The sequence below is a fragment of the Limulus polyphemus genome, unplaced genomic scaffold (genome assembly GCF_000517525.1).
Source record: "Limulus polyphemus unplaced genomic scaffold, Limulus_polyphemus-2.1.2 Scaffold221, whole genome shotgun sequence".
Taxonomy (NCBI): domain Eukaryota; kingdom Metazoa; phylum Arthropoda; class Merostomata; order Xiphosura; family Limulidae; genus Limulus; species Limulus polyphemus.
The window spans coordinates 54,842-69,175 of record NW_013665831.1 but is presented as its reverse complement, the minus strand read 5'-3'; the positions used below and the strand labels follow the sequence as shown (position 1 = coordinate 69,175).

General features: G+C 32.7%; 1 protein-coding gene across 1 annotated transcript in view; it reads right to left on the bottom strand.

The window, feature by feature from the left end:
* The window catches only part of LOC111085066, a 28,101-nt gene that overhangs the window by 9,971 nt on the left and 3,796 nt on the right, over window positions 1–14,334 (bottom strand). The window contains exons 2-4 of the mRNA XM_022382148.1: window positions 7,269–7,366; window positions 3,170–3,309; window positions 1,629–1,829 (exon numbers count right to left, since the gene is read on the bottom strand). Coding sequence (XP_022237856.1) covers window positions 1,629–1,829; window positions 3,170–3,309; window positions 7,269–7,366 — 439 coding nt within the window. The remainder of the gene's footprint in view (window positions 1–1,628; window positions 1,830–3,169; window positions 3,310–7,268; window positions 7,367–14,334) is intronic.

Sequence of the window (14,334 nt, the reverse complement as noted above, 5' to 3'; positions counted from 1 at the left end):
AAAGAAGTAGTATTAGTAGTGGCATGACTAACAGAAATAGTATTAGTAGTGGTATGACTAACAGAAGTAGTATTAGTAGAAGCATTAGTTGCACCAGTAGCAGCACGACTAACAGAAGTAGTATTAGTAGTAACATTAGTTGTAGCAGAGCAGCATGACTAACAGAAGTAGTATTAGTAGTAGCATTAGTTGTAGCAATAGCAGCATGACTAACAGAAGTAGTATTAGTAGTAGCATTAGTTGTAGCAATAGTAGTAGCAGAGATAACAGTGGCAGTATTAGTAGTAGCATTAGTTGTAGCAATAGTAGTAGCAGAGATAACAGTGGCAGTATTAGTAGTAGCATTAGTTGTAGCAATAGTAGTAGCAGAGATAACAGTGGCAGTATTAGTAGTAACATTACCAGTTGTAGAACAGCAGTAGCAGAAATAACAGTGGCAGTATTAGTAGTAACATTACCAGTTGTAGAACAGCAGTAGCAGAGATAACAGTGGCAGTATTAGTAGTAACATTACCAGTTGTAGAACAGCAGTAGCAGAGATAACAGTGGTAGACTTAGTAGTAACATTACCAGTTGTAGAACAGCAGTAGCAGAGGTAACAGTGGTAGACTTAGTAGTAGCGTTACCAGTTGTAGAACAGCAGTAACAGAGGTAACAGTGGCAGTATTAGTAGTAGCATTACCAGTTGTAGAACGGCAGTAGCAGAGGTAACAGTGGCAGTATTAGTAGTAACATTACCAGTTGTAGAACAGCAGTAGCAGAGGTAACAGTGGCAGTATCAGTAGTAGCATTACCAGTTGTAGAACAGCAGTAGCAGAGATAACAGTGGCAGTAGCACCAGGGGCAGTAGTAGTAGTATCAGAGGAAGTAGTAGTAGTAGCACCATGACAGCACGGCACATGAAAGAATATAGACCAATCAATTGTTCTACTTCTGTTTTTGAACAAGCGGTATCTAATATTCATAAGCGCTTTTCATTCAAGCAGTCATAGTACATCAGTATGAACTACTATTTTGTGCAGAATGAACTCAGTACGGCCAAACACTACTGAGATGTGGAATTTTGGCAGTACATTGTGATTTTTTGAGGTAACAGGTCGATTGCATTATCGGAATACATTTTCATTTTGTTTGTTTCTCACTTGAATACGAATTCAGTCTCATTACCTCGCAAACTGAGTGGTAAACCTATGAATATATCAAATAATTTGGTATATTTAAAAATAAATCAATATAGATATCAAACATGAAATAACGAAATACGCTTTAAGATTTATCACAATGATAAAGTCCCCCCCCCCAGTGGCGCAGCGGTAAATGTGAAGGCTTATAACGCCAAAAAATCGGTTTTTGATACCCGTGATGAGGAAAGCACAGATAGCCCATTGTATAGCTTTCTCCTGAACTACAAACAAACAACAAACATAATGTTCAAAATAAATATATTGATAATAAATAAGTAAAAATATACTAAAAATAATGAATCTTTGAATACAACATATTTATTTTTCACGCTATAAAAAGTATCGAAAATTATGTTATAGTTTTGCAGAATATACTGGTTTATAACGATGATTATCTTGTTGAAGGTAAACATAAAGGTTATAGATAGATGTGGAAGTATTTACCGTACTAATAAGGCCACTTGAGTTACTATGAAAACTCGATTCGTGTGTTACTTTGTTTCCTCTCTGTTCTCCACTTGGTCTTCCAGAGGTAGTGAGTGCGTTATAACTTGCGGGACCTTTCTCTACAGTTGACTCTCTTCTCATTGGCAGAAACTCGGCCTTGCAGCAATTCTCGTGCTTTAAACGACATCCACAACTCTTCTAGAAGCAACAGATAACTGTTCAGTTTCATTTTAGTCCAAAAACTAAAAGGATTTATCTAAACGTCTTAAAGTCATAAAATCAGTTGCCAAGTTTTCTAAGTATTTGCAGCATAAGCAAATCGCTACCAGGAGATTAGACGAAATAAGAGCACGGTAGTAATATTTACGACTCCCTAGTCTGTTTATTTAAAAGTCTACACAGGTTTACAAAATGTGCCCTAAGTTTGAATTATCAAGTTTGGTAAATGTGATTAATATTTATAGAGGTTGCCCCCCAGTGGCACAGCGGTATGTCTGCAGACTTACAACGCTAGAAACCGGGTTTCGATACCCGTGGTCGGCAGAGCACAGATAGCCATTGTGTAGCTTTGTGCTTAATTTCAAACAAACAAATTTATAGAGGTATCGATAGTTTATGATACAGTTTAGCTCAGTGTATTTCACGATTAGCATAGGAAACTTATAATTATTTCATGTCTCTATATGCTTTATGTTTGTAGGTTTTGCTACGTAACTTTCTGCATTTATAAAAAAGTTCTAGATCGACGTATTTTAAACGAGTGATTAGAGGCGTGATTTAGGCCTAGACTAAATCTGTTAAAAAAGCCGAATTATTGTCAGACTTACAGCTGAAGACTCTGTAAACAGCGATGGTACACAACTAACAGCTGGATGTAAAATTAATTAGTAATTGTATTTCTATCCTTTTTCTATTCATTTGTGTATATTTGAGAACATGCATATTGAAGTGTAATATGTAGTGGCTATATAACTAGTGGTGTACATGGGTGAGTTTCCATTGTTCAAAAGTATTTAAGAATTAAACATTATATTATATGGGTATATGAGTAATTAGTTTTATAGTTTTTGAAGGCTTGAATCAAGATGTTTGTAGTAAGCTTTCATTAGGCGTTGTTACGCGTACTTAATTTTTATCGTAAATAAATCTACTTTCATCTATTGTTAGTACATAGAACACAATAAATAAAGAAACTGTTATAATTAATAATAAGTTTTCTCAGGAAAAATTAGTACATGTCTTTAAAAGTATTGGATTTAACTTCAAATTTTAAATAAACTTATTATTCCTCATACTTTTTTTCCGTTAGTTTCAATAAAAATTACTTTTTGCTGTTGGTAACTTACTTTAATTTCTAATTAAAGTATATTAGAGAGATCTGACAAGGCAGTAAGATGATCTGGTGTGATATAACAAAACACTTCCAACTTAGTGATCAATGAATTATCACACCATGACCGATCTTAGGTAAACAATAAGTATGGGATTAAATGTAATAACTATCTTATATTTACTAATCAACGCTAGAGCTCTCCTACCTGCAGCATTAGTGAAGTACTACTTGTTGACTGCTCAGGCACACTGGTATAACTATGTTGTCTGATATGACTTGTCATACATCGCTCTGTCGTTACAGGCATCTCGCACAAACTCTGATCTGGTTCTCTTCGTGGTAAACCTATTATTTATACCAGTTTATTTGTTTGAAGCGAATCAAAACAGAAGTAAATATATTTCTATAAGCAATTTACTATATTTACAGTAGATGAAGTTTTCAAAGGAAACTTGGAATTAACACATGGAAATTGGCCCTAAAAGGATTTGCTATAAATAGATGCTACTTTGAAAGCAAATATATTCATTCGTATGTTACCAAGTTTTCATTAATTTATTTACGTGGCGGGCTAAGAATAACAGACATATACTTCTTCATCAGAGTTGGCGCTTTGAATCGGACATTGTATTTTTAGTACAACCGGGTCCTTTTTTACTTGACCCATGGTCATTTTATGAGTTATCTGTATTAGAAGTTCACGAAGCTTCTAGATATTACATTACTTTTGTTCCTATGTCCTCATTGTTCAGTTCATTTACTTTTTCTTTACACACGCAACCAACTTATGCAAAAATGGATTATACAAGACAATCTAACAATAGGAAAACCATACGTCTCAACAATTTACTTGATATTTTAATATCAGTTTTCGAAGGTATGAATAAAATGCCAGAAGAAGTTGAAAAACTTTGCGAGTCTTTTTAACATAAGTCTTAATTTTCTGAGGATTTTCATAGGTTTTGACATACATCTGATTACTATAACTTTTATCCAAGTCTTCCACATTGCTAATAGTTAATTTAAGTGAAACTAGAAGGATGCAAATGGTCAATAAATATGTAAAAGGACAAATAAATGCTGTAAAAATGTGTTTTGTATGAAATTGTAATCCGTTATCTTATATTAGATGGACCCACTCTTCCCATTCATATATATTTTCATATTTAATTTACTCCGACTGCCAGTGGTTGTATTGTCAAGTTTAATAGTTTCTGATCAATTGGAGGGCAAAATGGTTGTTTCATACGCTCCGACTGCCAGTGGTTGTATTGTCAAGTTTGATAATTTCTGATCAACTGGAGGGCAAAATCGTTCTTTCATACGTTTCGACTGCCAGTAGTTGTATTGTCAAGATTAATAGTTTCTGACCAACTGAAGGGCGAAATGGGCGTTTCACAATATATGTTATCAAAAGAACTGATAGAAGAAAACATACAATTTGCTCTCCTGTTTGTTCGTTTCAAATGCAATGAATTTGACTTGGTTCTTGGTAATAATTTATATGTAACACTTTCTGGCCTAATATTTGACGTTGTATTCTCAAAATCTGGTTGTGAACACATAAAATGTATAAAAATAAAAAACGTATGAAACAACCATTTTGCCCTCCAATTGATCAGAAACTATTAAACTTTACAATACAACCATTGGCAGTCGGAGTGTAGATATCGATCGTCAATATTTTAGACATTTATATTCTAATATTTCCTAATTTGGAACATTTTCTGTTTTATTCTAGTAGTTTTGTCTGCTATTTAAGAATTCACATTCACTTCTTTTCGTCTCGGAAATAAGCTATCGATGTTATTGTTTGAGGATCTCGAGATTCACCTTCATTCACTCAGTCTCGTGAATTCTAATAAGTCTGACATCACATTAAATCATCCTAATCGAAATGATCTGTTCTATTTTAAGACATCTTGAGTTAGTATGATGTTTACATTAAACTTCATTACATATTACTTAACTATTAATATTACAAAATGAAATGATTTTTTTTCTCATAGACTTATTATAACCTCCGTCACCAAAGACGACTAACGGATTTTTTACCCCTGTGTGTGTGTATGTGTGATTGTCAGCAAGGTTTTTCAAAAACAGCTGAATGTATTTGGACAGAAGTTGGCATACATTTGGATTATGACCCATACTAGAATTGATTAGTTTGTGGATGGTCAAGATCAAAGCTGAAAGTCACAGCAGGGTCACGAATATCCAAAAAATCCCTATCTGCTAACATGGGGACTGATTTTTCACGCTATATTTACTCTATAACTCAGACAAAAATGATCAGATTTTGATGAAACCTGGTTGTCATATGTAGAATATTATTCCTCATTGTTCCTCGTAGTTCGTGTTTGTTGATAACGACGGACATACGGACACATTTTCATTTTTTGTTTTTGAGAGCCGCTTATGATCAACGCTGGTATGCGCTCTACTGAGCGTCCCGCTAGGTACAATATTTTTTTTTCATCTTTTCTTTTAAATTAATTATATCTGTCGGTGCATAGCATTACCTTAGTCTAGAAATACGTTTGTTGTGCCACAGCCTCTTCTTTGTCAGTGACCACATTTCTTTTAGCACGCATATTCTTAGGCCATGACTGCTTTGTGTTAGCACACAGCTTCTTCTTAGACTGTAATTGAATTTGTTATAATACGGCTATTCTTGGTAGATTGTAATAGCTGTTCTTATAGCGTCTTTTTATAGCGGATCACACTTGTTGTATCACAAAATCATTGTAATTAGTGGTTAAATACGTTGTGGTACAGCTTTTGTTTGCTTCAGTTTTACCAATGGTAGCACATTTTCTTTCTATTCCGAGGTTGCTACAAAGCTTATTTTTTTGACTTAGGTTAAATTTGTTGTCGTACCCTTTTTTCGGGGTTACAATTTATGCATGTTTGTGAAACCCATTTTAACATGTCTGCTGTGTTTTATCTAATATTATTATTTGGTTTACCATTTATATGATAACTACACTATGTGTGCGTGTGTGTATTTTGTTTCAACAACGCTTAGAAAGTGCTATTTGTAGCACAATGATGTGATTTGCACGTATCCTGTGATCTTACTACGTTTCCTCTCTCTGGACACAGCACAGTATAATTCACATTATACTTAAGTGTAAACATACACAGAAGTTATGTGTAAACAATGTGTTATAGACAAAGAATGTAAAGAATAAAATGTGTTATAAACGTACATAAAATATTTAGAACTAACATTAAGATTTTAGAAGAAACACTTAATCAAATATTTTTTGAACATAATAATTTAAAGTTTCAAAATGTTGTTATTAAAAATAAATTTTATGCTCGGTGCAGTATTTTAAGAACCAATGTTGTTATTAAAAATAAATTTTATGCTCGGTGCAGTATTTTAAGAACCAATGTTGTTATTAAAAATAAACTTTATGCTGGATGCAGTATTTTAAAAACCAATGTTGTTATTAAAAATAAACTTTATGCTGGGTGCAGTATTTTAAGAACCAATGTTGTTATTAAAAATAAATTTTATGCTGGGTGCAGTATTTTAAGAACAGGATTTTGCATATGCTCCTCTTTTTACGGACGGTCTATTTGCATGAACGTCTATATTACATTTTTTTGTATAATATTCTGTGTTCAGTAAAATCGCATACCGATGATGACTTAGACTTTTTAATGTTTTTTTTTCTTATTTTGGTTCATCGTTTTTAAATGTTAAGCGATAAGGTAAAATGCCAAATGTGCTTCTTACACGAAAAATAGCAAAATCATCAAATATCTATTAAACAAAACTACATATCTCATTTCTTACTCCAGTTCAAAATTGTGTAATAATGAAATAGACGCTCAGATGGCGTCTCATCATTATTTATTTCATGTTCATTGTCCATACAAACATAGGGTATAAGAAAAAAATGACATAACTTAATATATATTTTTTTTGAATAAATATTAATCTTCTAATTTATACGGAAGAAAGTTATTTTATCCACTGTATCCAACATAATTAGGCATTCCATTTAAAAGTATTCTAATTTTGTTTGCTAATCTTTTGAGTTGATTTAGTAAAACAACATTGATCAATTTATTCAGAATAGTGCTGGTATACGGTAGAACAGATTATTAAAAATATTAATGAAAGTAATTAATCATATTTTCGTGAACGATGAATGAGTTTGATGCATAGATATTTAGATATATATTAATAAATGTGAAAAATAATTTTAAGTAGTACTGTGATAAAAAAAAACCTTCCAATCTGCTTGTTGTTAGATGAATTAAGAAACATAATATTGTGATATACTCACAATTCCAGTCATCCTGGGCGGGAATGATATCCGGGTCTTTCGAATCTTGTTCTCGAGTTTCTGTAATATCGTCTCTCAGTAATTCATTTGAACTGCTACTGTAAATAAAAACGTGTTAACTTGCTCTTAAAATTACTTCTGTCATCCCTCATAATGATACATTACCTAGAGAGTAACTAAGGTCAAGATCTTAATATGTTAGAGAATGCCAGGTTGTTTAAGATTTATTTTCCAAACATTTACCTTCCTGTTGTGTGAACTAGTTTGGAGTTTTTCATTGTTAACTATGCTGTGTATGCAAGAATAATGTGTTTGGAATGTTATGTTGAAATTTGGTCTGTTTATAGATTATCATGTTTATTATCTGATATATAATATTTATATAATTGTTATCTATAATGCCAAATTTTGACAGAAAGAGCCTGGAAACAAATAGAAGCGATGGAAATAATAATATCGACAAACCAGTTGTCCAGTATGTCAATAGATATAACCATTTCATTCATTACGTTCGAATACCGGTAATACGTCACGCTACGGAGGTTAAATCAACGAGACAAAAGGCTCGATACAAAACTGTATATAAAATTAACAGCAGACGTTATTTATGAAGCGTTTTTTTTTTTCGTGTTGTTCGTGGAATCGACTTACTTAGTTCTTTATATGAAACAAAAGCTTTTACTCTGATTTTTGATTCTCATTAACATACTACTTTTTGTTCTAACAATAAAACCCATCCATCTAACTTTTATAATTATTGTTTTCATTTTAAAACCATCTGTTTGTGTATTGTTGAATTAAGGCTAGTCAGTATAATTTTATTTTATCACTATTAAAATCATATGGCCTATCGTGCCACACTATGGATCGTCTTGTTACTGCCCCCAAGAAATCACGCTCCAGACATCGGAGTGCGATGTGTTACAAGAGCAAGAATCAAATCCAATTATTCGGTCAAACACGAGCTAGTTTTGTTGAGTAGTTGCATTCTCTCTAAACTATCAGTTCAAAATTATAGACGATTAGAGTAGATAGGTTTTGAGTAGCTTTGCGATATAATCCCAAAACAAATATACGAAAATGAAAATTATGTGCTAACGTTAGTGTTATGCTAAGACATTGTATAACTTAGTAATTGATATATTGTAAATGACTGATATAAATAGCATTATGAGTAATGAATTCTCAGCTGAATTGATTAACTCTGGGATTGAGTTATAGGCCTCGTCGACAGTTTCATGCGATGCCCGAGGCATGCGCTCCAGATACTACTACGTTTATTCTTACTGGGAATTTGTAAAGAAAGATTTGCTGAAAATTATATTCAGTCTTATACGATATATTAACACACAAACTACCGATCAATATATCATGTTTCGCCAGGACAAGGCGTGATATGCCATAATAACCAATGCATTTATTTGTTTATTATTTCACTGTTTTCATTTTCTTCTTCGATTGCTATAGCTTGTACTCCTACCTTTTTTTTTCCAAATCTCCATTTCTATATTTTTCGTGTTATCGTTGAATTATTTAACGGAATCGAACGTTTAGTTCATTGTTACTTATCGGGCTTTAATGCATCTGAGCAAGGGCGTTCTGCCCGAAATGTAGTGAAAATAAATAAATAATTCCAAATAGTATAAATATTACTCCGTGCCATTCATCCCATGCCATTTCCTACCATAGTGCTCTTTAAAACTTTATATACTAGGCTAATGAGAGCTGAAACTGCAGTTACCAGATGTTTGTAGTACAGAATGTGTTATCCAACGTGCATTTATACGTTCTTCACACTATAATTTCTACTCTGTTGATATCTTATTGTACGTATACAATGTTTGTTTATTATATTCCTTTTACTTTTAAACTACCAGGATTTAAACTGCTCTGCTTATGCCCTTCTGTTTCTATAAATAGTCCTGTTCCTAAGCTTTATAGTTACATACGTTTCTTTTTATAAAGTGCTCTATTCATTTATAAATCTGTATAAATATAATGTTAATATACGTCATTATGTTTCTTTTAAAATACAATTTTTATATGGTGTTCATTTGTTTTACTGTTCAATACATTCTGTTTGTTATTTGTTTTGTTTGTATGCTGTTCTATTTTCACACTATTTCTTTCATAAAGCATTATTCTAATATATTATTTTCTTAACAAACTCTTTGTTTTATTTGCTGTTCCTTTACTACTTACAGTTTACAGTTCTTATTTTGAACACCGAAAGCTGGCGAACAAATAAAAATCTCTAGGTCTTTGTTTATTAGAATTTTCGCGCAAAGATACACAAAGGCTTCCTGCGCATAGCCGTCTCTACTTTTGAAGTTACAGATTAGGACAGTGGTTCTCAAAGTGTGATCTGCAGCCCACTGGTAGTTCGTAGTGTCCTCCAGGTAGTCCGAAAGCTAACTCAAATGCAAGTCACATCAAAAACAACGCTATTCTTCCCATTAATTCTGATGAGTTTTTTTCGCGGTGCGAAGCGAAAGCAGATAGGGTAGGACCAGTAGGTGGTTAGGAAACGAGAACCACTGAGTTAGAAGGAAGGCAGTTAGTCAACCAGTACCCACCACCAAACCCATATTTGACCGAACAGCGGGTCTTGAGCCTCAATCTTTTAATGCATTCACAGCCCCAACGTTCGGGACATGTTTTTTGTGGCAATAGGTCGTAAACCACAGTTCCATACATTCACAATCTGAGCAGGATATCCATTAAACCATGCTCTGCCAGTCCAGAAACCATGTATTATATAAAGCACGTATTATTTATTTATTACTCTTAATTTGTCTATTACGAACTTGAAATCAGAAGAGTAGACAAATAGTACTTTAAATATTATTTGTTTTGTTTTTACTAATATTATTTATTTTATATAGTTTGCATATATATATATATATATATATCACCGTTGTTTAATCTCTTAGATCTACGTTTAATTCTCTTTAGAAATGATTTTCCACATTTTATCATCTTCTGTACTATTGTCATTATAAACTGTTATATAATGTAACTGTCTTATTATTGATATAAACTGTTATATAATGTAACTATCTTATTATTGATATAATCTGTTATATAATGTAACTGTCTTATTATTGATATAAACTGTTGTATAATGTAACTGTCTTATTATTGATATAAACTGTTATATAATGTAACTGTCTTATTATTGATATAAACAGTTACATAATGTATTTGTTTTTTTTGTTTGTTTGTTTTTAATAATGCACAAAGCTACACAAGGGCTATCTGTGCTCTGCCCACCACGGGTATCGAAAACCCGGTTTCTAGCGTTGTAAGTCCGCTGACATACCGCTGTACCACTGTTATACGTTCAACTGAGCTTAAACTTAATATGAAGCTAACTATAACTTTGCATCACATCTGTTGCCCTAAAACAATTTATATTAATCAAATCAGTCCCAAGAAACAAAAACGTTCTTCGTAAGAAAATTTTATTAATTAGACCAACTTATCAAAAGTGTAGTTTATATCAATAATAAAACAGTTACATTATATTACAGTTTATGTCAATAATAAGACATTAACATTGCATAACAGTTTATATCAATAATAAGGCAGTTACATTGCATAACAGTTTATATCAATAATATGACTGTTACATTATATAACAGTTTATATCAATAATAAGACAGTTACATTGCAGAACAGTTTATATCAATAATATGACTGTTACATTATGTAGCCCCCCAACACTTCAGCTAACACTTGCATTCTGTATAATGACGTGAGACGCTGTGGGTTTAAAGGAAAGTTTTTGAAGTGCTATTATACTTTTATTTTTTACTTGAAAGTTACACAGAATTGGGTAAAGGCAATAAGTTTACAATTAATTTAAATTTGATACTGTTATTTTTTCATAGAAGTAATTCTAAGCAAGATCATATTTTGTCAGCTTAAGCATTGTAAGATTTAATAGTTTGCTTTAATGAAGCCCCCCCCCCCCCCCACGTGGCACAGCGGTATGTCAGCGGACTTACAACGCTAGAAACCGGGTTACGGTACCTGTAGTGGGCAGATCACAGATAGCCCTTTGTGTTTAACTACAAACAAGCAAGTCACTTTAATTATTATATTATTTTAACAAATGTACGGATTTATATATACCGACATCAACTAATTTATGTGTTAAGTTTTCTGCAACGATCGTTTTTAAATAACATAATTTATTTTATAAATGGTTGTGATTAATACAAACGTTTTGTTTTAATAAATTATTATATTTTAAAAACTGCTATTTTACATGTGATTGGTTTAGTTTGAAGTATGCGCAAAGCTACACGAGGGCTATCTACGCTAGTCGTACCTAACTTAGCAGTAATATACTAGAGGGAAAGCAGCTGGTCAACACCACCCACCGCCAATTCTTGGGCCACTCGTTTACAAACAAATCGTGGGATTGGCCGTAACATTATAACGGCTGAGAGGGTGAGCATGTTCGGTGATAGGGATTCGAACCCGTGACCCTTAGATTGCGAGTCGAACGCCTTAACCAACAGACTATGCCATACCACTTATATATGAAAAGCTGAAAGTGCAAAATGTAGCTTTTTTTCAAAAACAAATATATTTTCAGGCAGTATCTTAAAAAAAAATTGCGATCAGTTCAGTTTAAATACGTCCTTGCTTCAGCGTCAAAATCGCAGTAATACATGTATTAGAACTAACCCTACAACTAAACTGATGTTTACCATTTACAAGTCAATGAAAAACAGAAACTGCAGTTTTCTTCCTTTTGGATCAGCAGAAGCATTTGTATTTTTTCCGTTAATTATAGAGATTCATCTTGTATACTTCAAGCTATTTTTCTTTACTACCATACAAACAAAGTTTCTTACAATCATTTGTTATTATGAAATAATAAATTAAAAGATTATTAGAAATTTCGTACCTTATCTGTTATTACACTTGGTCGACGAATTAAACTTAACATTTTACTACTCCTTTTTGTTTTTACTTTATTAAGTAATCGGGGATACTCAATTAGTAATGTACTTAATGAGACAATAGGAAGCTTCAATCACATCAGCTTGAATATAAAGAATTTTCTCTTACAATATTTTTGTCTTATTTATTCTTCCAAAAGCACTTGAACAAAAAGAAAAAAGCCAAAATTTTTATTTTAGTCCAATAATCATCATTTCGTGTATGTAGGGTAAAACTGAATTTATATACAGCTTAGATCCTAATTCGCCACATTACATTTTGTTCAATGTAACTGAGTGATGATTCCTAGGCGAATCAACTGCCGAACTGGGTGTAAGTTTAGTTTTACAGCACATGAATAAAATTATGTAATGTGAGTAATGCTAAGTTGCCATATATTTTGTATTTATGAGACATCACCTATTGTTATAAGGAATGCAAAATTATTTGGCTTTTTGTTTCGCTCTGGCGTTTTTGGATGGATTTCGTGTACTTTTGTGTATTAAACAACCCAAGATATATAAACCGTAATCATTATAGTTTAACTAGACCTTTAAAAGGAAGCAACTAATACAGAGAGTAATATGCAGATCAGGATATTTCTAGTATTACACATATTATTAAGTAGATTACATGGGATTGGAAAGAGTGTTATCTTTAAGGGTGATAAGTGTGAAAAAGAGCCAGACGCAGCACTGACTCCAGCTGACACTCTCATTCTGATTTGAGCTATGCGAAATAAACTCTGGGACTTCTCTATTTCACCGCTGATGTAGTATGCTTTCAAGAATAAATATTGCTACAAACGAAAAACAAATAGGTAACTGTTTCAACTAAGAAAATACAGACAGGGTTCACTGCTCCATGCCGCTAGCGCTAGGGTTAGTATATATCGTATAAGTTGCGTGGTTGGTAGGGGATCGTTGCAGAGGTTGAGTCCAGCTTTCTCTATTGCTTTCGGGAATGGCTTTCTTTAGCAGTGAATTTTGGCAAAATACAGGTTATTTAAAATATGTTTTAAAACAGAATTTATATTTTTAACAATCAAACATTGAAAAGGTGTGCACACTGAACTTTCTACTTTACATTTATACCTATAAAAAATTACTTGCACCAATATCTTTCTCTTTTGCTGCTTAACAAAGCTTGGTGGTACTTGAAGTTTTGAAATTTTCCACAAAACTTTATGTGGTTCTTGAATTAAAAGTAGGCAAAACTGGCGAATAAAATTTTGCAACACTGTTCTAAAAGTGCATACTATTCAGCGTAATGTACAACACTTACAATTTTTAATTCCGGGGATGAGCAATAAGCATAGATATTTTACACATAATGAGCAAACTATACAAACAGACTCGACAATAATAAAGCTTTGATTTTTCTTTTCATTTTTTTTTATATTTTGGCGACAAAATTATAATTTTGTTTGATGTATGCATACTTTCTGTAGCATCGTTAGTTACAACTTCCTTATACGATCTCATTCTTTTTGTTCAAGATAAGATAAGGTTTTTCGAGTTTAATGAGCGATTATCATTCTTACAGCATATCTAATAAAGAATACTTGAAGAAAACGACGAATTAAGTAGATGTGCAATTTGACTAATGTCTTGAGTGACAAATTACATACCCAGCTCTGCCTTTGATGAAAGCCCCACAGATTCAGTGAAAGTCTAAGAATAAAAGTAAAATAATGGACTTTCTTTTTGAATCTCTTGTAATGCACTTTAAACATCTAACCTTAAAAGTTTTGCAGGTAATTTTAAAGAGACTGCACTTCTTCGTCTTTTTTTCTCTTGAAAACACGAACAAATTGGCTAAAAGTGATCAAAATAGCTGCGAGGATTTTCAATAGCGCTCATTTTCCAAGAAAATTGTTCTAAGGTAAGGGGAAGTGGATCGAAAGTGAGGAAGTGTACCAGTCGATTCTAAAAACTTGGCAGAAATGGCAAAGCAGTTGCTTCATTTCTTGTTCAAGGCAACATTTCACAGTAAAGATGTGGTCAAGATTCCTACTGTTTGATCAAGGCAACCTTTCACAGTAAAGACGTGGTCGAGATTCCTACTGTCTGATTTTGGTACATTTACTGCATGATACGTAATAATAATC